The sequence below is a fragment of the Ornithorhynchus anatinus genome, chromosome 12 (genome assembly GCF_004115215.2).
Source record: "Ornithorhynchus anatinus isolate Pmale09 chromosome 12, mOrnAna1.pri.v4, whole genome shotgun sequence".
Classification (NCBI taxonomy): domain Eukaryota; kingdom Metazoa; phylum Chordata; class Mammalia; order Monotremata; family Ornithorhynchidae; genus Ornithorhynchus; species Ornithorhynchus anatinus.
The window spans coordinates 15235990-15262601 of NC_041739.1; the positions used below are offsets into that span (position 1 = coordinate 15235990).

General features: G+C 39.3%; 1 protein-coding gene across 2 annotated transcripts in view; it reads left to right on the top strand.

Annotated features, from left to right (window-relative positions):
- Positions 1-26612, top strand: part of FSTL5 (follistatin like 5) — a 520766-nt gene that overhangs the window by 469566 nt on the left and 24588 nt on the right. For both annotated transcript variants that reach the window (XM_029077167.2, XM_029077169.2), the window contains 2 exons: positions 10075-10182; positions 11908-12032. In XM_029077167.2, the coding sequence (XP_028933000.1) occupies positions 10075-10182; positions 11908-12032 (233 nt within the window). The remainder of the gene's footprint in view (positions 1-10074; positions 10183-11907; positions 12033-26612) is intronic.

Genomic DNA, 26612 nt, shown 5'->3' on the forward strand with positions numbered 1-26612 from the left:
TGCGTGCAAAGCATTGGATCTGGTTTCGAGGACACAAAGTAATATGCAGAAAAGAGGAAAAGAGGAATGGAAAGATGTACATGATGATGATGGTATTTCTTAAGGACTTACTATGTGCCGAGCACTGTTATAAACACTGGGATAGATACAGGGTTATCAGATTGTTCCATGTGGGGTTCACGGTCTTAATCCCCATTTAACAGATGAGGTAACTGAGGCACAGAGAAGTTAAGTGACTTGCCTGAAGTCGCACAGCTGAGAAGTGGTGGAGCAGGGATTAGAACCCATGACCTATGACTCCTAAATTCTGACTCTTTCCACTAAGCCACACTGCTTCTCTGTGGAGAAGCAATGCTTAAATAAAAAAGGCTGTTCATCTCTCTGTACAAAAGTTCTAGGGTGGTTGGGACTACAACTAAGTATTGTGATGCAAAAGTGCTGATGTGGCAATTGGTTGGATTGAACTGGGAAGAAAAAAAATACATCTAATCTTGGCTTTAGTTTCTATGTTGACACTGTTTTGTTTCATCTCTCCTTATGTGTCTGTCCTTATATTTTTATATTATGAGCCCCTTTGAGGGTCAGGGATCATATTGCAGTCAGTCCTATTTATTGAGCGCTTACTGTGTGCAGAGCACTGTACTAACCCTGGAAAGTACAATTCAGAAACAAAGACGATCCCTACCCAACAACAGGCTCACAGTCTGGAAGGGGGAGACAGACAACAAAACAAAATAAGTAGACAGGCATCAATAGCATCAAAATAGATAAATAAAATTATAGATTTATACATATTAATAAAATCAATAGAATAATAAATATGTACAAATATACACAAGTGCTTTTGGGTGGGGAAGGGGGTAGAGCTGAAGGGAGGGAGTAGGGGCTATGGGGAGGGGAGGAGGAGTGGAGGGAAAGGGGGCTCAGTCTGGGAAGGCCTCCTGGAGGAGGTGAGCTCTCTGTAGGGCTTTGAAGGGGGAAGAGAGCTAGTTTGGCAGATGTGAGGAGGGAGGGCATTCCAGGTCAGAGATAGGATGCAGGCCACGGGTCGACGGCGGAACAGGTGATAATGAGGCCCAGTACGGAGGTTAGTGGCAGAGGACCAGAGTGTGCGGGCTGGGCTGTAAAAGAAGAGAAGGGAGGTAAGACTGTAAGACGGGGCAAAGTGTTGGAGAGCTTTGAAGCCAAGAGTGAAGAGTTTTTGTTTCATACGGAGGTTGATAAGCAACCATGGCAGATTTTTGAGGATGGAGGTGACATGCCCAGAGCATTTCTGTAAAAAGATAATCTGGGCAGCACTGTGGGACTTTTTCATCCTAGCCAAGCCAACTTAGTATTTATATTCCTGGAATCAAACTGATGCTCAGAGCCCCAGAACCTTAGCTTCTATGCCTTAGGTAAATTTAAGTTATTAAAACTGTTAATTGAAAGGTGAAAGTGACACCACAGAGATACATGGCAAATTTCCTTTTAACTTAAATTTCTGTTCTATGCACCCGTATAGAGGTAGTGTTATTCCGTAGTTCATTTTTAATCAGATACAAAGGTAACCAAGCAAATAGGTCTCAGCATAAATACACAAGGTAGCTGGGCTGCTGGCATTTGACCAGGAAGGTTAGCAGTGTTTTGCTTTCAACTGCTTCAAAGGTCACCCAATTACAGGCATTCTGATTGGAATTGCCAACAGTACTTTCCTAGGCAGGAAGAAGTCTAGCCACACTTCAAGAACAACCCAATTTGTCTTTTAATTCAGGTTAAAGCTAGATATCTGTGTGTTCTGAGATACGTCACCTCTTAGATTTTCATATGCAATAAGTCAGATACAACCCATGTCCCTACCAATTTCCAACAGAATCCTATCTGAAGCTTAATAAGGAGTCTTGGGCTATGAAATGTGAACTGGCCCTATCATAGTCACATAACTTTCAGTCAGTGAGTAGTGTTCATTGAACACTTACTCCTCACAGAACAACTTTAATAAGGGCTTGGCTTTGGAAATAAAAGTAGCTTTAGTAGACATGACCCCTGACCTCAAGAATCTTATAGTCTAGTGGAGTAGACAGAAACAAAAATAAATTACGAGTAGGTGAAGCAACCAAATTTAAAGATATACATAATTGCTGTGGAAGGAGAAAGATGAGTAACTAAGTGCTTAAGGTGGAAGGACTCAAGTGTTGTGGGGAGAGGGCCAAGTTAGGGAAATGAGTGATGAATCAGTAAAGGCTACCTGGAGGAAATGTGATTGTAGCATAATCTTGAAGATGGGGAGAGTAGTCGTCTGCCATGTGTAGAGGGGTAGGGAATTCCAGTCAGGGGTGAGGACGAGAAGTGAGAGCAAGGGTTCAGTAGTGTCAGAGGTGAGAGAGAGGCAAAGTGAGTTGATTGGCACTAGGAGATTGTATGAGAGAGGAGCAAGAATAAATAGCCATGAAAGACCTGGATGAGTGTCTTAAAGACAATGGACAGGAAATTCTGGTTGATGCAAAGATGACTGAAGAGATGTTTTTGAAGAGGAGGGGATGTTTTAGTATCATTATGAATCCTCTTGTCATTAGAGAAGCAGCATGGCTCAGTGGAAAGAGCATGGGCTTGGGAGTCAGAGGTCATGGGTTTGAATCCCAGCTCTGACACTTGTCAGCTGTGTGACTGTGGGCAAGTCACTTAACTTCTCTGTGCCTCAGTTAACTCATCTGTAAAATGAGGATTAAGACTGTGAGCCTCATGTGGGGCAACCTGATTACCCTGTATCTACCCCAGCGCTTAGAACAGTGCTTGCACATAGTAAGCGCTTAACAAATACCAACATTATTATTATTCTAGTAGAATATACCTTTTAGTGACTAATCTTAAAGGTATTGAATTCACACAATTTATCATAATATTTTCAAAAACTACAAAACCCAGAAAAATAGTATTTAAACCTAGTTATTTATTTATTTCACTATTCAAAAATGAGATATCATGAAAGATATGGAAAAACTCTTATCTTTTTCTCTAAATGGTCTTCCACTAATGACTCTTAATTTGAAAAAAACACCAGGAAAGTCAATTTTAGACTACCACATTTTGGAATTATCAAATTTTATTTAGAGCTTTTTTTTCTTTTTGAAATAAGATACTACATTTCAAAATGCATTCTGCTCAACCTGCCATTACAATTGTAATTCAAATTTTTATTCATAGAATTTTTGGTAAGCTGAATCTGACATAGTACATGATGTGTTCTGGGATCATAGAGAAATTATATTTCTTAATAATATTGAAATATACGAGATAAATAATTAGAGTTCTTAGTATAATTATGAAACCTCTTGACATCCTAATAGAGTATACCTTTTGTGTCTGATCTTAAAGGTATCAAATGTAGTTTTATCATAGTATGCTCATTAACAATCCAGGTCTATGTTCATTTTATCTATGTTCATTTTTATCTTATTAATTGATACAAAATGCAACATGAAATATATAATTGAATTTTTCCATTAACCTCACTTAAAGATAGGAAAAAAGCCATAATTTAACAGATTTAACAAGTTAACATTTACGGATAAGCATTTTAATTTTTTTTTTTAAGAAAAAACCTCTTGCATTCAGTAATTCCCACGACCCAATTAATACGTCTCACCTAATGTAGTATGGATTTTAGCAGTCTAAGATAGACATGTATGAAGGTCACCTTTGAAGCATTTTATGAACAGACCGATCACAGAATGATCTCAAACCAAGATGCCTCTTAAGCAGCAGGGTATAGTGGATAGAGCATGAGCCTAGGAATTAAAAGGTCCTGGGTTCTAATTCTGACTCCACCACTTGTCTGCTGTGTGACCTTGGGTAAGTCACTTCACTTCTCTGTGACTCAGTTAACTCATCTGTAAAATGGGGATTGAGACTGTAAGCCCCATGTGAGATAGGGATTGTGTCCAACCCAATTTGACTGTATCCACCCCAGTGCTTAGTATAGTTTCTGGCACCTAGTAAGCACTTAACAAATACCAGAATTATTATTATTATTATTGTTATCAAGTGAACACCATTAAATTCCAATGCTTTAGAATGACAAAAAACTTTTACATTTCAAATCATGGCAATTTAAATGATATATGTTTTCTCTCTGTTGTTGGGAATTAATAAAGTGCTTAGAATGATGTCTATACATATTCAGCATTCAATGAATGCCACTGAGAGATTCAAATTGGCATATTTTAAATTTTCCGTCACTTGCATAGGTTTCATTACTTCCACCATTTAGTGCCATCAAACTCAACCAGATATTCAGAATCTCTCTCTCTCTCTCTCTCTCTCTCTCACTCTCTCTCTCTCTCTCACACACATACACACCCACACATATCCATACAATCCAGACTCACCTACTCAAAACAGTTTCAAACCTGCACCCAGTTTCAGGGGAAATTCATGACAGTTTTATACAAAATGGTGAAGACATTCTAATTTAGGTGAGCAAATCTCTGGTTTGCAGCCTCTCTTATAATTGCCAGAGAGGTTTAGTGCCTGCAGGCTATGGCCCTTTCTTTTCTACAGGTTAAAACTTGGGGAAAATTCACCTCTAGGGTTAGGATGAATTCAGTGGTTCTATTATTTTTAATAAACATAAATTCTTTTTTTAGGCTGTTTTTAACTTCCCATTTTAATGCCTCTGAAATGATTTGGGTCAGTTTAGATTACATTTGTCTAGAGAAACTATAAGTGCCTCAGGAATTTGGTAGCCTGAGTTTGTAAATGTATTCCTTTGAAAATGCTCATCCTCGGAGGGAGGCAGTTATGGAAATGTCGATCATTAATGGGAAGCTCAATTTCTGCAATTGGAAGGCATAACACCTTCAGTTTCTGCCTGACAGCAGAGCTGTTGTTTTAAGTGTGTGGGTGGTGGGTGGGGGAAGACTGAAGAGGGAGGGAGAGAGAGTGGCCAGAGGCCTCACATACAAGCTACCAAACAACCGGATTCCTTGGACAGTTAGCGCCAGGTCCAGGGATGCAGTTCAGACTGAGACCTGTTGGCATGAAACCAACCTATCACCTAGAACCCCGTTTTGGTAAATGATTAGAAAGCCCTGGCCTCAGATCTTCATATCAGAGTCAAAAATGGCACCAGCAAGAATTGGGAAGACAGATGTGGTATTTTCAATTTGCAGTTAGATTTGCTCTGTATCAACAGTGTCTCTGGCTTATGTCCCCATTTTGCTTTGAAACGGATGTCCATCTCAGACCACGTAAACCCCTTTCCTTTGAGGAATATTTTTTTTAAAAGAGTATCTTAACAGCTCAAACTTCACCTTTTTTAAGAGCATGCCTTTTTAAGAACTTCCCCCAAGATAGTGGAAGGCAGTTTAAGATTTTAATAAATTAATTTGGAAAGCAATAACAAGGAAAGAATGATCCTGCGATTTTCCAAATTTCCTTCTCATGGAAACAAGAAACACTAAGAGTCAAAGTTTAGCATGGAAGATGATAAACAGGTGGGATTGGTTATTTAATAAGCCATGCTAGATGCAAAGCACTGTACCTAGCCCTTGGGAAAGGACAACGAATTACACTCTCTCCAGTTTGTCTATAGAACAAAGAAGAGCGCTTAGTATAGAGCCTGGCACAAAGTAAGCACTTAAGAAATATTATTATTTATTGTTTTTTGTTTCTTTTAATTTTTTTTAATGGTATGTGTCAAGCACTGTTCCAAGCTCTGGAGTAAATATGAGTTAAGCTTGTCAGACATAGTCCTGTGCCATATAGGACTCACAGTCTAAATAGAAGAGGGGACAAGTATACCATCCCTATCTTGCAATTGAGAAGAGTGAAGGACAGAAAAATTGATTTGCTCAAGATCACACAGCAGGAATGTGATGAATTGGGAGTATAACCCAACTCTGACTCCCTTTCCCTGCTCTTCTCACTAGGCCACACTACTTCCCAGTTGAGTCTAATATCAAAAGACTGCTGTCTGTATTCTTGAATAAGTCTATACCTCCCCTAAATGAGCTGTTTTTGTACAATATTTCTCCAGCTCGAGCACATCAATCAACAACAGCTGATTGGAAAAAACAGAAAACAATTCTAAATACACTTTATTTTTCACATCCAAAAAAAATGCATAATTTCTTTGGAAAATAGATATCTGTAATGGCTAAGAAGTAGCTCTGAGGTAGAAATAAAAATGACTTGTGAACTTTAAAAAAAGCTGAAGTACATTTCTTATTTTATAAATCAAGTTTCTAGTCTCAAAAGGTTCACAGACTATCAGAAATCAATTTAATAGGTTTACATGTAATTTTTGGTGGGAAGAATGGTGCATATTTATTATTGTTTTGAACTAAGACTACGTTAACTGCTTGTCTACTTGAGCGACAAAGTAAAAGGATGTATTGGAAGCTATAGAAATTGGTAATGCAGTAATCATCAATTTAATAATAATAATAATAATGTTGGTATTTGTTAAGCGCTTACTATGTGCAGAGCACTGTTCTAAGCACTGGGGTAGACACAGGGGAATCAGGTTGTCCCACGTGGGGCTCACAGTCTTCATCCCCATTTTACAGATGAGGGAACTGAGGCACAGAGAAGTTAAGTGACTTGCCCACAGTCACACAGCTGACAAGTGGCAGAGCTGAATTTACTTCACATGAGTTTGATATTTTTAAGAGAAATGTATTTATGCAGCATCTACTGACCTCCAAAACATTTAGAAGTAATTAGATGAAGGTATTTTGTGGTTACTGTGGATATCTATTTCCTGGGCATAAGCTACAAAGTTTCTATCAAAACACCAGAGAGAATTTAAGCAATTAATCTGTGAAGAGTGGCTGTGGGGTAATGGAGTAAAAAGTAACACATTTTAAATAATTCATATTTCTCAACAAGGTAAACCTTGCAACCTTATCTTTAACCGAACTAAAGGGGAGTTTCTAATTGCCTTTTTAATCTTAAAATTTAGAAAGAACATCTGACCTCTAACGCATTTAGTGCGATTGGCAGGAGGGTGTTAGGCATGGAGCCGCATGCATTTATGTGGCTTCGATATCCTAGGTACTCATATAATAATAATAATGTTGGTATTTTGTTAAGTGCTTACTATGTGCAGAGCACTGTTCTAAGCGCTGGGGTAGATACAGGGTAATCTGGTTGTCCCACGTGAGGCTCACGGTCTTAATCCCCATTTTACAGATGAGGTAACTGAGGCACAGAGAAGTTAAGTGACTTGCCCACAGTCACACAGCTGACAAGTGGCAGAGCCAGGATTAGCTAACAGTTGCCTAAGCATGCTAGAGGTGCCGGCCACCCCTCACCCCACTGTCCAACTATCTGAACTCTGACACAGGTTGCCTCTGAGGTTCCCATGACAACAACATCAGCCAGAGTGATATTAGGGTTCGGGAGGATCTAAGGTGGGACTGGTTGATTGATGCACATCTGATGCTGAAGCTCTTGTCCTATTCTTCAATGTCTTAAGGTCCAGAATGGATGTTTCAACCAAAAATAAGTACATATTCACAAATATCTGTCCTGTGCAGTTTTCATCTCTGTAACAGTCATTGATTTGCTAAACTTTCTTCACTTCACAAAACTGTGAACCATGAAAGACTTTCACACAGGTGGTATTTTGCTGTTAAAAAAGCATGAACTAGTAAACGACTGTCCTCATTCTGCCTGCTCTGAAGAAAAGGTCGGTTCTGCTCGGATGCAGGAGAGGCTTGTCGTAACTCCTCGGGAGTATTCTCAAGTATCATCTGCAGTTTCAGTCAGCCATTAGTGCATTATCTTGAGGATCTACATCATTAGTTTAAATTAGGTTCACTTAATTAGCCAGCTGGTACTCTCCTTGACAAACTGATAAACAAGCTGTGCTTCCCTGTTCCATAATGTCAAGTTGGAAACCTGAGTTCCACGTATTATTATCATCTACCTGAAGCAACCACCAAAGGAAAACAATCCTCACTGTTCATTAATTTCCTGCTGCAGCATTTCACTTCATCCAGAGTAGCCTTTCTTGACCTTAACAGGGAAAACAGTTCAGCTAAATACACAATTGCATGACGCATACAGAATGGGCTGATCTTGGCAGTGCTGTGTCCGATCATTTTTTTTTTTTACCTAAGGGGAAAATGCCAAAATCAGGGAGTGCAATCTTTTTTGCCATGGGAAGCTATCATGTACAACAGTTGAATGTTTGGAGATCCAGGAACTAGACATTTTAAACTAACAGCACTAAAATAATATGTCAAAGAAGTTATTCAGTAAATAGTTCATATAGTGACCTTTAAGATGGTCCCAATGTCTTGCTTTCCCAATAGACTGTCAACTCTTAGAGGTCAGAGATCTTGTCTATAAACCCCTTCATACTGTACTCTCCAAATTGCTCAGTAAAGTGTTCTGCCCATTGTAAGCATTCAATAAATACCATCGATTGATTAATGATTGATTAGCTTCCCCCACCTTGAGCATGTAATTAAGTTATCAAAGAGCAAAGTGATACATTCAGACTGTTTTAAGCATTTTAACTAGGATAACTCCAATTATCTTACTGCAAGTATATTCATATTTATTGAATAATAATAATAACATTGGCATTTGTTAAGCACTTACTATGTGCAGAGCACTGTTCTAAGCGTTTGGGTAGATACAAGGTCATCAGTTTGTCCCATGTGAGGCTCACAGTTTTCATCCCCATTTTACAGATGAGGTTACTGAGGCACCGAGAAGTGAAGTGACTTGCCCACAGTCACACAGCTGACAGGGGCAGAGCCGGGATTCGAACCCATGACCTCTGACTCCCATGCCTGGGCTCTTTCCACTGAGCAATGCTGCTTACAGTGTGCACAGCACTGTATTCAGTGCTTGGGCAAACACGATATAGCAAATGGTAGACATGTTCTTCCCCTTGAGACAATTTCCATCCAGAGGAGGAGACAGATCTTAAAATAAATAATAAATTTGTACATAAATGCTATGAAGCTGAGGATTGGGTGAATAAAGGGTACAAATCCAAGTGTGAGGGTAATGCAGGATAGGCAAATGAGGGAAATTACTCATGAAAGCAATTCTGCATTTTATTCATCTTTATTTTACTGATAGAAGATTTAAATTAGAGATTGGTCATTGTGAAATTTCTAATGTTGCATGTACCTGCGTTTGCCAAAAATATGATCGTATATGTAATCTTAGAGTTCAAAGATGATTTTTCTGCCAGTTAGATTATATCACGGTAGGTAGGTGTGTGATTTCTAGTCATTCCACATCATGTGCTAAATGCTGGATGAAAGGTGACATCAAATGCATTTTATTTGATTTCACATGTCAAAAATTTGATCAATTACCAAGTGAAATTGCTCTCATGGAAAAAGAAAGAAAAAAAGGAATGTCCTGTAGTTGTGGAATTCCAGTAGAATAACCAGAACAACACCCTCCTGACAATAAGTTATCTGAAATCTATTACATTAAATGCCACCTGTTATAAATGATAACTGGATATCAAAGGTAAAGGATAAAAAACACACAAACTACAGACCATTTCCTTCTTTACCGGTGGTGGATTTGTCACGTGGAGAATCAAGTTAGAAAGGTTAAGAGAGCCATGACAGTGTATGTATTGTTTGTCATTTCAGTGTTTTCCATTTATGATCAGGAAATGAAGGAAAACCTAAAATATTCAGTGCAATCCATGCAGCACATAATGCTCACTGCTCCTCATTTGGCTACAGCCCAACAAAAATAGCTGAGTTAATTAAATGAACAAAATGTGGTTTAGAAGGTAAATACATTTTTGGCTGATTTACCACTTTTGTTTAATATTTCCTAATAGTTCCTGCATGGAGTCTAGTTTAGTTGCTGAGTTAACAAACTCTTCTAATTGTGAGAATTATTTAAATAATGAGTAAGACCCAGTGTTTAAACAGAAGCATGGATGCTCCAAATTAATCAAAGTATGGGTTCAACAATACAAAGTAAAGCTTAATTTTAAGTCTTCTCTTTCATAGATCGGATCCCACCATAATTCTAAGCCAACTTGACCTTCAGTTAATTAAAGAACTGTTTCAATATGGTTTTTTTTATATACTTTTATTCCAGGCAGTTAGCACAGACCCTGTTCCAGTGAAATTGCATTATGACAAATCACATGATCAGGTGTGGGTGCTCAGCTGGGGAGATTTGGAAAAGACTTCACCAACTCTGCAGGTCAGTATATTGGAGTGACTTTTGTGAGAAACTTTGTAAAACAAATGGACACAAAGAGTTCACTGCCTTGGGACCCTGGCTTTATTAACAATTCACAATGAAGAAGAAATTGATGACATCTCTTATCCCTGAGATTTGATTCATATTCCAGACCCAAGTGGGAACCATGTTAACTGATCAATCAATAAAAGGCATTTATTCATCACATATTATGTGCAGAACACTGCTCTCAGTGCTTGGGAGAGTACGGTGCAACAAAAGTAGCAGATTTGTTCCTTGCCCATATTGCGCTTACACTGTAGAAGGGAAATAGTTACTTTAGTATTACTCCCTAGTACGGCATCAATAGTAAGCAAGATTCAAGCTTGTGGAGCTCTATGGGGGAAATTTCACTAAAAGTGATGTCTAATACCCTGAGCTACATGGGTTGGCATCAGTCAGAGTTTTAAATTGTAGGTAAAAATTATGCTTGAATGACATATGGGAAATATCCTATTTTCTGCCTTGATGTTGCTTCTAAACTTCCATTTCCCTTCCATTTCCACTGCCCAAGTTATAAAGAGTTGAATCTCGACATAGTTGGTGCTAGAGGCCACATTTCCTAACTGATGCCAACCATCTCTTTTTCTTTAGTCTTAACCCTGAATTAAAAACTGTGGTGGGAGTCTGGGGTTGAATTTTCTTTGTGGTAGAGTTCTGCTTTTGAATCTGTTACCTTCCTTCAAGTTATATAATAATAATAATAATGATAGTATTTGTTAAGTGCTTATTATGTGCCCCGCACTGTACTAAGCAATGGGATGATACAAGCAAATGGGATTGGACACAGCCCTTATTACATGTGGTCTCACAGTCTCAATCCCCCTTTTCCAGATGAAGGAAGGGAGGCACAGAGAAGTAAAGTGGCTTGCCCAAAGCCGCACAGCAGACAAGTGGCAGAGAAGGGATTAGAACCCATGACTTTCTGACTCCTGGACTCATGCTCTAGCCACTATACCATGCTGCTTCTCATCTTTTGAAGATTCACTTGGAAGTATTAGGGTGCAAGTGGTTTTGCTTGATCTTGGTTAATTTATTGTTGCACTAGTCCGTTATCAAAATCCCTCACAGAAAGACAATTTATCTTTCACTAGAAGCTATATGGTTTCATAATGATGGGGCAGAGCTGAGACTGCCAATGTCTGCTTCGACTTGGGCAAATATTTAAATGAAGAAAGGGAAGTTTAGGGTTTTCATTTTAGTTTCCCTGGTTTCCTCCTTGTCATCCATTTTGGACAGCAAGGGGCTGTGTGAGGATTCTTTGAGGAAGTCATCTATGCCCAAGGTCTTCTTGAATGGTGAATTTATTTTGGATTTTTGAAATGTACACTTGAGGACATCCCTAAAGTGTTTTCTCCCCGTTCCCACCCCTCCACCACCTTAGATGTCGCCCTTGTTTTAAATGCTACATGCTTTGGGAACCTGGCATACAACGATCCAATTTTGTGCCCCTAAAAGCGTCCTCATCGAATTCATTTCTTGAAATGTAAAATACACAGCTGCCAAATTTTTTAAATGATGCATTTCTATTTGGACTGTTTTAAATGTTTATTCAAACAGTCTTTTCACAAGCAGTTTGTTTTATTTAGGAAAAAGTGAAACTAAGCTCTAAACTGAAAATCGCATTATTTGGTTTAAGCTGAGGGGTTGTTTGAGTGGTAGGTAATGATGCTCTTTACTCTTTAGGTAATAACCCTGGCCAGCGGCAGTGTTTCACACCACACCATCCATACCCAACCAGTGGGAAAGCAGTTTGATCGAGTGGATGACTTTTACATTCCTACTACAACTCTCATCATCACCCACATAAGGTAAGGACCATGATGAGTTATACCTTCTGATTTATTTCTACTTTTCATATGAAGTTACACAGTAGTATTTCTAGTTCAGAAAACAAAGCCATGATTATTTCTCCAGTGGTCAATCCACAGACCTGTTGAAATGGTAATTTTGCAATAGTGGTATTGAATTTATTGCCATGTTAAGAGCTGGGGCTTTTGTATTATTCCATAAAGAGGAAAAATGGATTTTCCTTACTAACACATGCAAAAATATTTCTCTAAGAAGAAATGGTACGAAAGAGGAAGCATTAACAAAGCCCTGGCCATTTCTGAGACAAGAAATCACCACTAACCACCCATGAAAATAGTGTCACTGTTCAAAAAAAACAACTCTATATCATTAATCTACTATATTAATATAGGATGTGAGTTGGCTAGCAAAAACTTCCAACCCATGCACCAGATATTTCTGATTAAATCAACAGCTGCCTTGCTCCAACAAAGAGCAATAGAATCAATCTATCAGTGACATTTATTGAATCCTTTATTTTGCACAGAGCACTGTACTAAGCACTTGGGAGAATAGTTGGGGGAGGCAGTAAAATAAATTGCAGGTAACGGAATCTACTGAGTGTAAGGATAAGTACAAAAGGGCCATATGGGTTGGGGTGAAGTGGTTAGGGGTGGGACTAAGTGCAAAGGTGAAACAGAAGAGGGAAAATAGTGAAAGAGGATGAGAGCTAAATCAAGGAAGGCTTCCTGAAGGAGAAATCAATCAATGATATTTGAGTGCTTAATGTGTGCAAAGCACTTTGCTAAGAGTTTGACGGAGTACAGAACAATGGAGTTGGTAGAAATGAGCCCTGCCCCCTGATTTCAGTAAGACTCTGGCTAAGGACGGTATAAGATTATGTCTGCGAAACCTTTAGGGGAAAACTAGCAAGGAGTTTGGGGAGAAAGACCTTAAGATGAATAGGATGAGACCTGAAGTAGAGGGAAGGAGCTAAGTGAAAGTTAGCTCCCTCATAAGCCTTCCTATCTCTTCTCTGTTAAATTTTTGATCTGGATTTCACAGGTTGTTTTGCTTCTCATCTGCCCAAAAGCTACCTCAGCTCTTCCTCTTGGCTTCACTTTCCAACTGTCACCAATCCATCATTTGACAGAGCTTTGTAAGCAGGTTGATCATTTCTTTGCTTAGCAAATCACTTATGCCCATTGTTTCATTAATTCAAAATGGCCCAAAGCCTAAGTTGTACATTGAAGTCACATTATCCACCCTACCCATTTCAGTATCTAGGAGTAGGTAGGAAATTTAAACTGACCAGGACTTTAGTAGTCATTCTTTCTTCAGTTACGGGCTCTTAACCTCTCACTCAGTTTTAACAGTTCGTAATTCAACAAGGGTTTGAAGATATCAGGCAAAGCACCATCAATAAACTAAATCAAACTCTTCAAACACTTTTTTACTCCTAAAAGTGTGAGGTAGAATTTTGGCAGACTTTATTGAACAGCACCAGGTGAGGTTTTATTATATATATATATATATGAATATATCTCTATATTCTCATACAACCTGAGAGTTCCAAAGTGACAGAATTATTTTAATTATTTTAATTGCCCACGTGGGACAACCTGATTACCTTGTATCCCCTCCCAGCACTTAGAACAGTGCTTGGCACATAGCACTTAACAAATACTATCATTATTATTACTATCATGCCAGGCATTTGAGAAATAAAGAATAATGAAGTGACATGTTCTATGTCTACAAAGAACTTACATTTTAATGAGGGAGATAAAAATATTTTTATTCAAAATAAACACAGTGAGTAGGCACAAGAGTACTCAGGAAGGTGTAAAGGAATGTAGAAAAAAAGTGTAACATGGAATTATTGTCCCCATCTTAAAGAAAAACCTTCTAAAATCATATCTTCTCCAGAAAGCTTTCCCTAAATAAGCTCTCATATCCCCATCCTACTTCTCTTCCCTTCTGTGTTTCCTGTGCACTTAGTTATGTATCCGGTAGTCACTCTGATACTCACTCAACCCTATCCACAGCACTTATGTAAATGCATTAATGCGCTCCAATTTCTCTATCTATAATTTGCTTTAATATGTCTCTCCACCACTAGATTGGTAAACTCCTTGAAGGCAGGAATCATGTCCACCTATTGTTTTCTCCCAAGCACTTGATTCAGTGTTTTACACACTATAGGTAATCAATAAATGCCATTAATTGGTCATCATAAATCTCCCATGACATCATCAATCAATCAATCAGATTTATTGAGTTCTTACTTTCTTTAGATCACTGTACTAAACTCTTGGTACAATATGCCAATATAACAGAGCTGAGGAATACATTTCCTACCCAAAATGAGCTTATAGTCTAGATGGGGAGAAAGACATTAGTATAAATAGTGAAGGAGGGGTGAATAAAGGGAGAAAATCAGGGTGATGCAGAGGAAGTGGGGGAAGAGCAAATGAGGGCTTAGGCAGGGAAGGCCTCTTGGAGCAGTTGCGTCTTCAATAAGACTTTGAAAGTGGGGAGAGTAATTGGCGAATATGAAGTGGAAGCGTGTTCCAGGCCAGAGGCAAGATGTCGGTGAGAGGTTGGCATAAGCCCAGTGTGGGCAGGGATTGTTTCTCTCTATTGCTGAATTGTACTTTCTAAGCACTTTGTACGGTGCTCTGCATGCCGTAAGTGCTCAAAAAATACAATTGAATGAAATAGAGGAGGCTGAGGCAGAGTAAGAAGGTTGGCATTAGAGGAGTGAAGTGAGGTGAGGTAGGAAGGGACAAGGTAATAAAATGCTTTATTAGCTGACTGTGAAGAGCTTCTCTTTGTTGCCAAGGTGGATCGACATCTTTAATGTATTTTTTGAAAGGAAAGTGATGGAAAACTCTGTTTAAGAATCTTGTTAATTCATAATATAAAAAGGAGTTTTAACCACCATTTAAATAATTTAGTTTTTTAAAATTTTATAAAGAAACCAGTTAACTTATTGCCAATGAACAAAAAATGATGAACTGCATCTAGTCGGAAGAGGTTTGAAATGTGTATAATGGCTAATTTCAGCAATTCTACTTGCTGTGAATCCCTAGGGGAATGGTGATGAGTAAGAGATGTTTGTGGCTTGGGAAGTATTGCATACCTGCTTGGAAGGCTGTAGAAAAGTATGACCCGAGACACATGGAAGAATTGGTAGTGGCATTTTTCAAAATCCCATTCATTTCTTTGACTCTCTTTGTATATACTGATTCTGGGAATGCAGGAAAGCACTGGGAATACTTCAAGTGATTCTGCTGACAGAAAATTACAAAACAGCACAAGGTTTTATAGAAAAATCAATACTTGAGGCCCTAAGGAGCTACCATTTATTGTAACCACAGCACAGATGCTTAAGTTACTCCCCTATCCCATTAGACATTTCCATGATATCTGACTGATGGATATCCTAGCTACTATTTGCATGACATATTGGCTCACTGCTTTCTGTACTTATCCAGACCCAATAGCTTAAACCCTAAGAAGAAACATCTCAGCAATTGTGGTGTGGCTATACTTGTATGAAAGGTCCAGCTGATTAAGCCTTGTCAGAATGAATGAACTTGTTTTGCTACTGATCGCCCTAAATCTCAGGAATATGGTGCACTCTCCCATTAGAGACAGAGGATGAGGTTTGTGAGGCAAAGTATCCTCTCCTCTTTGGAAAGACTCATCATTTCAGGCTCATAGATTTTGTAAAAAATTATGTATATAATTGATGGGCACTGCCCCATGCAAACTTTCAGATTTACGTTTTCCAAATCCTTTAAACTAACAGGTATTCAAGCAGACTATTTTTGCACTTTGTTAAAGAAAATCACATAACATATTCTCTTTTTGCTCAAACCAATAGCTTACCCTAGATGGATATAATATTGTAGGACTTATTTTAATAATCAGTAATTCCGAAGACTTTTTTGGTTAATGGAGCTTCTTTTTTTTAGTGCTCTAATGATGCGCAAAGATTTCTTGTTACAAAATGGTATTTAATTACAAAGTTCTTCACTATCAGATGGGAAACTCATTAATATTGAAAGCAACTGTTACAAGAGTAGAGATAGAAAGAAAAAGAGAGAAAATATTTTCAATCGTATTTGATAATGTTAAATTCCACAAGTTTAAAGCAGTTTGCTTATTATTGATAATCACACTATGGTGTTCACGTAGATTTAAATCAGGGTCCTTAAAGAAAACAAGATAAGCACTACCCTTATTTTCTGTTGTTTAGATAAAGGGTGTTTTTTTGGTTACGTCAGGTGCCATACTTATTGGCTTCATCCTTAAATGAATACCTAAGGAATCACCAGTCTTTAAAAATATTTAGCTATGGAAAACCAGTGTGTTAAATCACTGAGATACCATCACTGAAAGTTATAACCAGTTTTATCTTCCTGAACTCCTTAAGGGCAGCTGTATGTGGGATAGACTGAATAGGGGAAAGACTGGAAGTTATAAGAAGTCTGTTAAAGTAATCCAGTCAAGATATAATGACACATATCAGGCTACTGTTCAGAAGAGGCACCGGCAGCTTTGTGCTTTACTTAAATACAAATGAATGATCAAAGTGACATGTCATTGTCAGTTTTAAATTTACTGAAACAGAAAAAAAATAAGTTTAATGGAAAATATATCCATTAACTTTAACATATCATCAGACAGTGATAAAAATGTGTAACCGCCCCAGTATATTAAGGACATTAGGCAACCAACATTAAATGGGCAGCTCATCATCATTTGAGTATTTAAACAAATTAGAACAATGTTGCAGGAAACAGAATAGTAAAAAAAAGCTGTAAGGAAAATAAAAATTGCCACTGTCTTCTGCTGCTTTGACACCATTTAGGCCTGGTTATGGCTAACTTTCGGAGACATTTTCTTTGTCATTGATCCTAATTGACTGTGTCGTTCTCCATAATATTGAAAGCTTCTGGGCCCTTGTTCCCTTTTCACCTAATAAAGGTAATTGTGGCATTGCCATTCGATTGTAAAAGCAACAAGGGTTAGTGGAAAGAGCACGGGCTTGGGAGTCAGAGGTCATGGGTTGTAATTCCGGTTATGCCACGTCTCTGCTGTGTGAACTTGGGCAAGCTATTTAACTTCTCTGTGCCTCAGTTACCTCATCTATAAAGTGGGGATTAAGACTATGAGCCCCACGTGGGACAACCTGATTACCTTGTATCTACCCCAACACTTAGATCAGTGCGTGGACATAGTGCTTAGCAAATACCATAATTATTGTTATTAAGCACTTTACTGTGTGCAGAGCACTGGACTTAGCACTTTGGAAAATACAATACAACAATAAAGAGTATCAATCCCTGCCCACAATGAGCTCACAGACTAGAGATGCTCACTACGTGCAAAGTACCGTGCTAAATGATAGGGTAAATCCAGAATAAGCAGATCAGATACACTCTCTGTCTCATACGGAGCACAGCCTGAGAGACAGGGAGAACAGGTATTTAATTTCCATTTTATGGATGAGTAAACTGAGGCACAGATAAGTCAAGTGACTTGCCTGAGGTCACACAAAGGCATATAGCAAAGCAGTGATGCAGGGATTAAAAACCAGGTCTCCTGACTCCAGGTCCATGCTCGTTCCTCCAGGCTTCCCCCCTAAAAAATAATAATAATAATATTAATAAAAACTTAATTGAAACACTTAATGGGGATTTCTAACTCAATTTCCAGGGAAATGGATGAGGGTTTAAACTAATTACACTTCAGACACCACCATTCCTTGGACATCCTGCATCCTTTAACCAAAGACACTGTGTTCATAACTGTGTTCTGAGAGACCGCAAGACTGGCTATCACTTGATTTTGGAAAGTGTTTTTTAATGGATGAGAAAACTTTTTTTTTGAGTAAATGATGCCTAGAAAAGAGTCTTTTTGTTCTTATCCTACAGGAATGGAAATCTAAACCTTTTCATAAGGACCCATAATGATTTCAATCTCTGAAACAAAGAGAATAGCATCAGCCAGCAGTTTGAGTTTAAATCCGATTATTAATATTCATGTCACTTCCTTCGCTTTTGCATTTTGAAAAGATGCACACTATAGATAAATAGTTCATCATCATTATCGTATGTCTTATGGAAATAGATGCTCGTTTACCTATTTACTGCATTTGTCAGTCGTTAGGTTAGAGGCTGTGCCCTGCTAACACAAAACTATATGAGGCATTTGTAATGCATTTTCATACTTCTACCATTCATCTAAATATAAATGGATCTAGGGTTCCCTTGGCTCTTAACATTTTAAAGAGATTAATACTTAGAGAAGAAGATGGATTTGTGGGTGGAGGCAAATTGTATGAATTTTTCTGAGACCTGTGAACTTCTGAGTATCAGTTAAAATAGATCCGAGAAATGCCAGGCTATGTTATTTAATCCAGAAAGCTACATATTCTTGACCAAAGTTTTAAGGAGTGATACATTCCTAGTAGATATGCCAGTGGCAAGCATATATTTAGGAGATCATTTTTCAGAAGAAAACAAACTTGTCCCTTGGGCAAATCTTCATTTTAACACCATTTTGATGCTGACCAGAGAAGCGCCTCCAGAGTCAAATGCTTTTGAAGCATGTCACTGTCTTCTTCAGGCAGCTCTTCCCAGCATTCTGGATAATTTGTCCTATTATGGGGGCCTCCACAATCCAGCTCTGGCCCCCTACCCCATGACCATCCCAGCACAGCAGTTTACAGACTCAAGACTCTCTGACATGGTGGATGTGGTGGAGGGGACAGAGTGAAGAGAACAGGGCACTGTGATGAGAGAGGAAGGCATATTCTGCATAATTAATTATGCATGACCTCAGTCCTTTTAAAAATAATGTGGGTATTTGTTAAGCGCTTGTTGTTTGCAGAGCACTGTTCTAAGAGCTGGGGGAGATCCAGGGCAATCGGGTTGTCCCACGTGAGGCTCACAGTCTTAATTCCCATTTTACAGATGAGGTAACTGAATCACAGAGAAGTTAAGTGACTTGCCCACAGTCACAGAGCTGACAAGTGGGCAGAGCCAGGATTTGAACCCATGGCCTATGGCTCCCAGGCCCGGGCTCTTTTCACTGAGCCAGGCTGCTTCTCATAATAATGTTGGTATTTGTTAAGCGCTTACTATGTGTGGAGCACTGTTCTAAGCACTGGGGGGATACAAGGTGATCAGGGTGTCCCACGTGGGGCTCCCAGTCTTCATCCCCATTTACAGATGAGGTCAGTGAGGCCCAGAGAAGTGAAGTGACTTGCCCAAAGTCACACAGCTGACAAGTGGCAGAGCCGGGATTAGAGCCCATGACTTCTGACTCCCAGAGGCAGCACTCCCTTGGTCTGTCCCATCCCCACCCTGCTTGGCTACTACAAAATGCAAATAGCTAGCTTTGGGGTCAGTGCAATAACAGTGGATTAGTAGATTGTCTTGCCTTATGTTGTCAAGTCATCTCTGACCCATAGCAGCACCTTGGATGCATCTCTCCCTGAATACCCCACCTCCCCCTGCAATCATTCTGGTAGTGTAACCACAGAATTTTCCTAGTAAAAATACAGAGGTAGTTTACCATTGCCTTCTTCTGTGAAATCAACTTGAATCTCCACCCTCGAGTCTCTCCCATGTTGCTGCTGCCCAGCACAGGTGAGTTTTGACTTGTAGCAAGTTGCCTTCCACTGGCTAACCACTCCCAAAGCTAGGAACAGAATGGGTATTTTTCTGCTTGACTCTCCCTCTGATAGCTGAAACTGTAGTGTACTCTCCAGGTATGTCCTTAGAGGAAGGATTAATGAGTAGATTACCAAACGGTAATCTTTATGTGAAGTTGAATACTTTATTAAAGAGGGAAAAGTTAAAGTTGTTAGATGGTTCCTCCTTATTAGGATGAATGTCAAGCAAGGTAACTGACATTGAAGCATCCTGTTGGCACTATGGCTAGAATAATAGTGGATTGGCTAGACTATTGTTCTGACCCGGTAGTCTAGTGATTTTTTACTGAGTGCAATGCACCATACTAAGCTCAATCAATCATATTTATTGAGCACTTACTATGCAGAACACTGTATTATGCTCTTCGGAGAGCAAAATATAACAGTGTGGAGAGTCACGTTCCCTGCCCACAACGAGTTTACTATCAAGAAGGGGAGATAGACCTTAATATAAAGTACGGAACTGTACATAAGTGCTGCACGTTGGTGAGAATATAGTTAATATCATGAGCTGTTCATAACAGTAAACTACGTTAAAATTCCCCTTGGGGACAGCTGTAAAGATGATAATAATTCTCTGTAATTATTTAGCATCTTTATCCAAGCAGTTTACAAGTAAGTTACAAACATATGGGCAAACAGTCGGTGAGGTGTTGTGGAAAGATCACCTGTGCTGGGCAGCAGCAGCATGGGAGAGAATCGAAGGTGAAGACTCGAGTTTACTTCACGGAAGAAGGCAATGGTAAACCACTTCTGTATTTTTACCAAGAAATCTCTATGGTTACACTACCAGAATGATTGCAGGTGGAAGTGGGGCATTCAGGGAGACACGTGTCCAAGGTGTCGTTACGGGCCGGAGATGACTTGACAGCATAAAGCAAGACAATCTATTAATCCACTGTTATTGCACTGACCCAAAAGCTAGAGACTCAAGTTTACTGCATGGAAGAAGGCAATGGTAAACCACTTCTGTATTTTTACCAAGATTTTACTGGAAAGGCCATTTCCAGTAGCTTCAAAATAAAAATTAAAAATATTTATTTATAAAAATATATATTAGTATATGTATTTATATAAATATATAATAGTAAGTTAGGCACTACTACAACCCAAGTACTTCGTTAAGTGCTGGGGTGGATACAGGATTATCAAATTCAACATAATCCCTTTCCCTCACTAGGCTCACAGTTTAAGTAGAAGGAAGAATAACTATTGAATCCCCTTTTTACAGATGAGTAAAATGAGGCCCAGAGAAGGCAAGTGACTTGTCCAAGGTCACAAAGCTGGGGAAGAACTGAAGTCCTCTGAATCCCAGGCCTGGTCTCTTTCTACTAGACCACACTGTTTCTCTGTTGTTCGCTCATTTGCCTGAATTTGAAAGAGGCAAACTTTACTGTTTCACCAACCTAATATTAGAAGAAATTGTGCTGATTATCATTTTTGGGACATCGATCCACTGACCCTAACTTCCAGCCTATTCTAGAAAGCCTGACTTTTCACCTCCAGAAAGAATCATTTGCTGGATGACTCAAAGATCACAAAAGTGACAGGAGCAGCTAAATGTCTGAGGAAACCTAGCAGTACTGAAGATTTAGAGAAAAGAAATGGAAGTTACAAGGAAAGATATAATAATAATAATGATAATCACAATAATAGTGTTTATTTAGCACTTGCTATATACAAAACACTGTGTTAAGTACTTGGGCAAATCCCTTCACTTCTCTGTGCCTCAATTACCTCATCTGTAAAATGGGGGTTAGTGGTGTGAGGCCCACATGGAAGGTGTAATACTCCCAATCTGATTAGCTTGTATCTATCTACCCCAGTGCTTAGTACAGTGCACATAATAAGCATTTAATAAATACCATTAATAAAAAAATAAAGCAGTGGATAAATACAAGGTATTCAGTCAATCAATAGTATTTATTGAATGCTTACAGTGCACAGCACTGTACTAAGTACTTGGGAGTGTTCCAACTGGGCACAGTTTTCTCTCCCATACAGCACTAACAATTTAAGAGAGTGAAAGAAGTAGTGTTTTATACCTGCTTTACAAATGAAGAAATTGAAGCCCAGAGAGATTGTCTTGCCTAAGGTTACATAGCCAGCAAATGATAGATCTGGGAGAATAGAAGGAATGCAGAGAACCTAAGGAAACAAGGTGGCAAGTTTGGAGTGAGAGGTGGAGGGGTGATCAGAAAACCTGCAAACATCCACAAGAATAAAGGGTGACTGGGCTAGACAGGAGAGGTGGGTTGAATTCCCTGATGAATTTCTAAAAGCTAACATAGACGCCTCAGTCAGTTTGAGAGTAAATTATTTCTGTAAAAGCAGGGCCAATGAGAAAAAAAATGTACCAGGAAATAATTCCATGGGATACACACCATTAGCACTTCTGTTATCTTTAAATTTTAGTAGAAAGGAACTCTTTGTGAGCAGGTAATGTATCTACCAACTCTGTTATATTGTATTTCTCCCAAGCACTTAGAATAAACACCCAACAAATAGGCTTGATTGATTGATCGATTGATTTTGTTTAATGCAGGGATGGATGGGCAACTGTCAGAGAGGGTTTTTTTTTCATTTTTTTCATGTCTACATCCTTATCTGTCTACCCTTATAGTCATAAACTTAGTATCCTTATCACCATCCTTATCACCATACACCTGGATTACTAACACCACCTCCTTACTAATGTCTTTGTCTCTGTGGCCTTTAATGTTCCCCGTATTTCATTCATTCATTCATTCATTCATTCATTCATTCATTCAATAGTATTTACTGAGTGCTTACTATGTGCAGAGCACTGTACTAAGTGCTTGGAATGTACAAATCGGTAACAGAGACAGTCCCTGCCCTTTGACGGGTTTACAGTCTAATTGGGGGAGACATACAAGAACAATAGCAATAAATAGAATCAAGGGGATGAACATCTGATTAAAACAATAGCAAATAAATAGAATCAAGGTAATGTACATTTCATTAACAAAATAAATAAAGTAATGAAAATATATACAGTTGAGTGGACGAGTACAGTCCTGAGGGGATGGGAAGGAACGGGGGAGGAGCAGAGGGAAATGGGGGGAAAGAGAGTTTAGCTGTGGAGAGGTGGGGGGTGGGTAGAGGTAGCAGAGGGAAAAGGGGAGCTCAGTCTGGGAAGGCCTCTTGGAGGAGGTGAGTTTTAAGTAGGGTTTTGAAGAGGGGAAGAGAATTAGTTTGGCAGAGGTGAAGAGGGAGGCCATTCCAGGACTGCGGGAGGACGTGGCCCAGGGGTCGACGGCGGGATAGGCGAGAACAGGGGACGGTGAGGAGGTGGGTGGCAGAGGAGTGGAGTGTGTGAGGTGGGCAGTGGAAAGAGGGAAGGGAGGAGAAGTAGGAGGGGGCAAGGTGATGGAGAGCCTTGAAGCCTAGAGTGAGAAGTTTTTGTTTTGTGCGGAGGTTGATAGGCAACCACTGGAGGTTTTTAAGAAGGGGAGTGACAGCCCCAGAGCGTTTCTGCAGGAAGATGAGCCGGGCAGCGGAGTGAAGAATAGACTGGAGCGGGGAGAGAGAGGAGGAAGGGAGATCAGAGAGCAGGCTGACACAGTAATCTACCCGGGATATTACGAGAGCCCGTAACAGTAAGATAGCCGTTTGGGTGGAGAGGAAAGGGTGGATCTTGGCTATACTAAAAAGGTGAAACCGGCAGGTTTTGGTTACGGATCGGATGTGTGTGGTGAACGAGAGAGCCGAGTCAAAGGTGACACTGCGGTTGAGGCCTGAGAGACGGGAAGGATGGTCGTACCATCCACAGTGATAGGGAAGTCAGGGAGAGGACCGGGCTTGGGAGGGAAGATGAGGAGCTCAGTTTTGGTCATGTTGAGTTTTAGGTGGCGGGCAGACATCCAGGTAGAGACGTCTTGGAGGCAGGAGGAGATATGAGCCTGAAGGGAGGTGGAGAGGACAGGGGCAGAGATGTAGATCCGTGTGTATGTCATCTGCATAGAGATGATAGTCGAAGCAATGAGAGCGAATGAGTGCACCGAGGGAGGGAGTGTAGATGGAGAACAGAAGAGGGCCAAGAACTGACCCTTGAGGAACCCCAACAGTTGGAGGATGGGAAGGGGAGGAGGAGCCCTCGAAGGAAACCGAGAATGACCGGCCAGAGAGATAAGAGGAGAACCAGGAGAAGACAGAGTCCGTGAAGCCAAGGTGAGATAAGGTGTGGAGGAGAAGGGGATGGTCGACAGTGTCAAAGGCAGCTGAGAGGTCTAGGAGGATTAGAATAGAGTAGGAGCCATTGGATTTGGCAGGAAATATTTGCTCTTCAAATCAAATTCTTTGTTTATATTTTTATTTCTTCATCACCTATACCATTTGATTTTGAACTCTTCAATGACCGTATCATGATTTATTGTTTTTAATTCTTTACAATGGCTTGTAACATGTTCCTCATAATGTTCAAAAAAAGTCCAACTATTTTTGATGAAAACATGTCTTCCTAATAGAAGGATTTGTTTTCTCCTGGCAGCTGGTGTGAGCAGCTTTTCATTGTTTACTTACCTCTTTTAATATCTATTTTTGTAGTGGATATTGCAAAGGGTTAAAAATACCCATTACATACAACCAAATGAACCCATGATCCTAACTATATATTGATGGAAGAAATGTGCATTTCACTCAGTGACCAGTTTTCTATCCAAAAAGATTGTTACTAGTAAAAATACTGACCCTAAATTTCTCCTTACATCCATTACTGATAATAACAACGGAGTGTGATAGTGTCTAAAAATGATGGTTTTTGTAACACTCAAGAAACTTGGTTTGTAAAAGTCTAAAGAGCCTGAGGAATGATTATTTCAGTTCCACGGTTCATAAATTTAACTGAATAAATGATCATTACAACAAATTCAACTGTATAACTGCACTAGTATATAGAGTTTCAAAAGTCAAATTAAATAAGTGAATCCAGTATAATGGATTTTCTCCTACACTATAGGTGCTTGAATCTTTACGAAAGTGTTCAGCTTCATATCTAGATTACATTTGGAAAAAGTAGGTTCCATTCACTGATAGATGGTTTACAATTTAGGATAATTATTATTTCTTTCAGGTATTATCTGGAACAAAAATAATAGGTACTGTTCTTCTCAGTTTCTTACTCCCTGTGTTAAAAAACAGTAATGGCCTGAAGCAGTTAATAAGCCTTCCTTCTAAGGCAAGAATCAGTTCTGGAAAGATTAGAGCAAAATAATTACTTTGTTTTAACATCATTCATTTTGTTCTTTAATTTACCTGAAAGCTTCTTTAAATGTTTTGCCCCAAAGTGATGGAAATGCAGCCTTGCACGTAGATGCGGTCAGTAAATCAACCAATCAATGGCATTTATTTAGCACTGGTATGTAGAGCATAGTAGGAAGATTATAGTACAATAGAGTTGGTAAACATGATCCGTGCCCAAAAGGAGCTTACAGGCCAAAGGTGGAGAAAGGTATTTATAGATAAGGCCATGGCATAAATAAATTTATGGTGGGAGGAGAATGTGCCTGTTTATTGTTGTATTATACTCTCCTAAGTGCTCAGTACAGTGCTCTGCACATAGTAAGCACTCAGTAAATATGATTGAATGAATGAAAAAGGATATGTACATAAATCCTATGGGGATGAGGTTAGGGTAGATATCAAATACAAGTATACAAAGCCAAGTGCATAGATGATAAGGAAGGGAAAGAATAGGGGGAGGAAAAGGAGAGAGACAGGGCTGGAGGGTTAAATCTGGGGAAATCATCAATGTAGAGATAGTAGTTAAAGCTGTGGAAGTGAATCAGTTCTCTAAGGTAGTCAGTGTAGCTGGAGAATAAAAGGGGACCCAGAACTGAGCCTGGAGGGACCCCCACAATTAATGATTGGGAGGCAGAGGATCAGTCTGTGAAAGTATCAGAGAAAGAACAGCCAGAAAAATAGGAGGAGAAACTGGAGAGGACAGTGTCAGTGAAGCCTAGGTAAGATAATGTTTCCAGGAGAAGTGGTACACAGCATAAAAGGCATCAGGAAGGGTAGAGTATTGGCCATTAGATTTGGCGAGACAGAGGACCTTAGAGGGGGCCATTTCTACCTCGTGAAGGGGGTGGAAGCCAAATTGCAGGGACCCAAGTAGAGAATTAGAAGAGAGGAAGTGGAGGCAGCTGATGTAGACAATTCACTCAAGGAGTTTGTAGAGAAATGTTAGGAGGTTAAGATGGTGGTGGGACCATTAACATTTCATCATCTCTCAGACTTTGGTCTGACCTTACCACATTAAGCTTCTCTGGTATTGAGCTCCTTTTGGGCAGGAAACATGCCTTCCATCTTTGTTACATTGTATTCTCCAAAGTGTTTAGTACAGTGGTCTGCACACAGTGAGCAGTCAATATAAATATGATTTATTGTTTGATTAATGATCCTGACTTCAATTCTACCTGTCATCAGAGGTAAATTGTTAGAGCTCTGTGCTCTGAGAAACACACCCCCATATTGGCTTAGGTGAGGACCTCTGAACTTCAGCACAGCGCTATCACTTTGACTGCCACTAGGGAAAACTTGAAAGTTGATTTAAAAACTGGTAAAATCTTCAGTAAAACAACAGCTCCATGAGGAATTTATCATCGGTCCACATTTCTTTCAACACGATGTCAAACCTGACTTTTTGGGTTGATATTGCACATATTATAAAACAAATTAAACTAAAAGACATCTGGATCCCTGTAAGTTTTGCGTGCCTATTAATTTCTAAAATCATACCATGTTCCTTTCTATGAAAATTAACCACTGACCAGGAAGAATCGCCAACACATTTAACTTGTCAAGCTACATCCATTATTAAACATGGCTGTTAAATGGTGTTAAGATA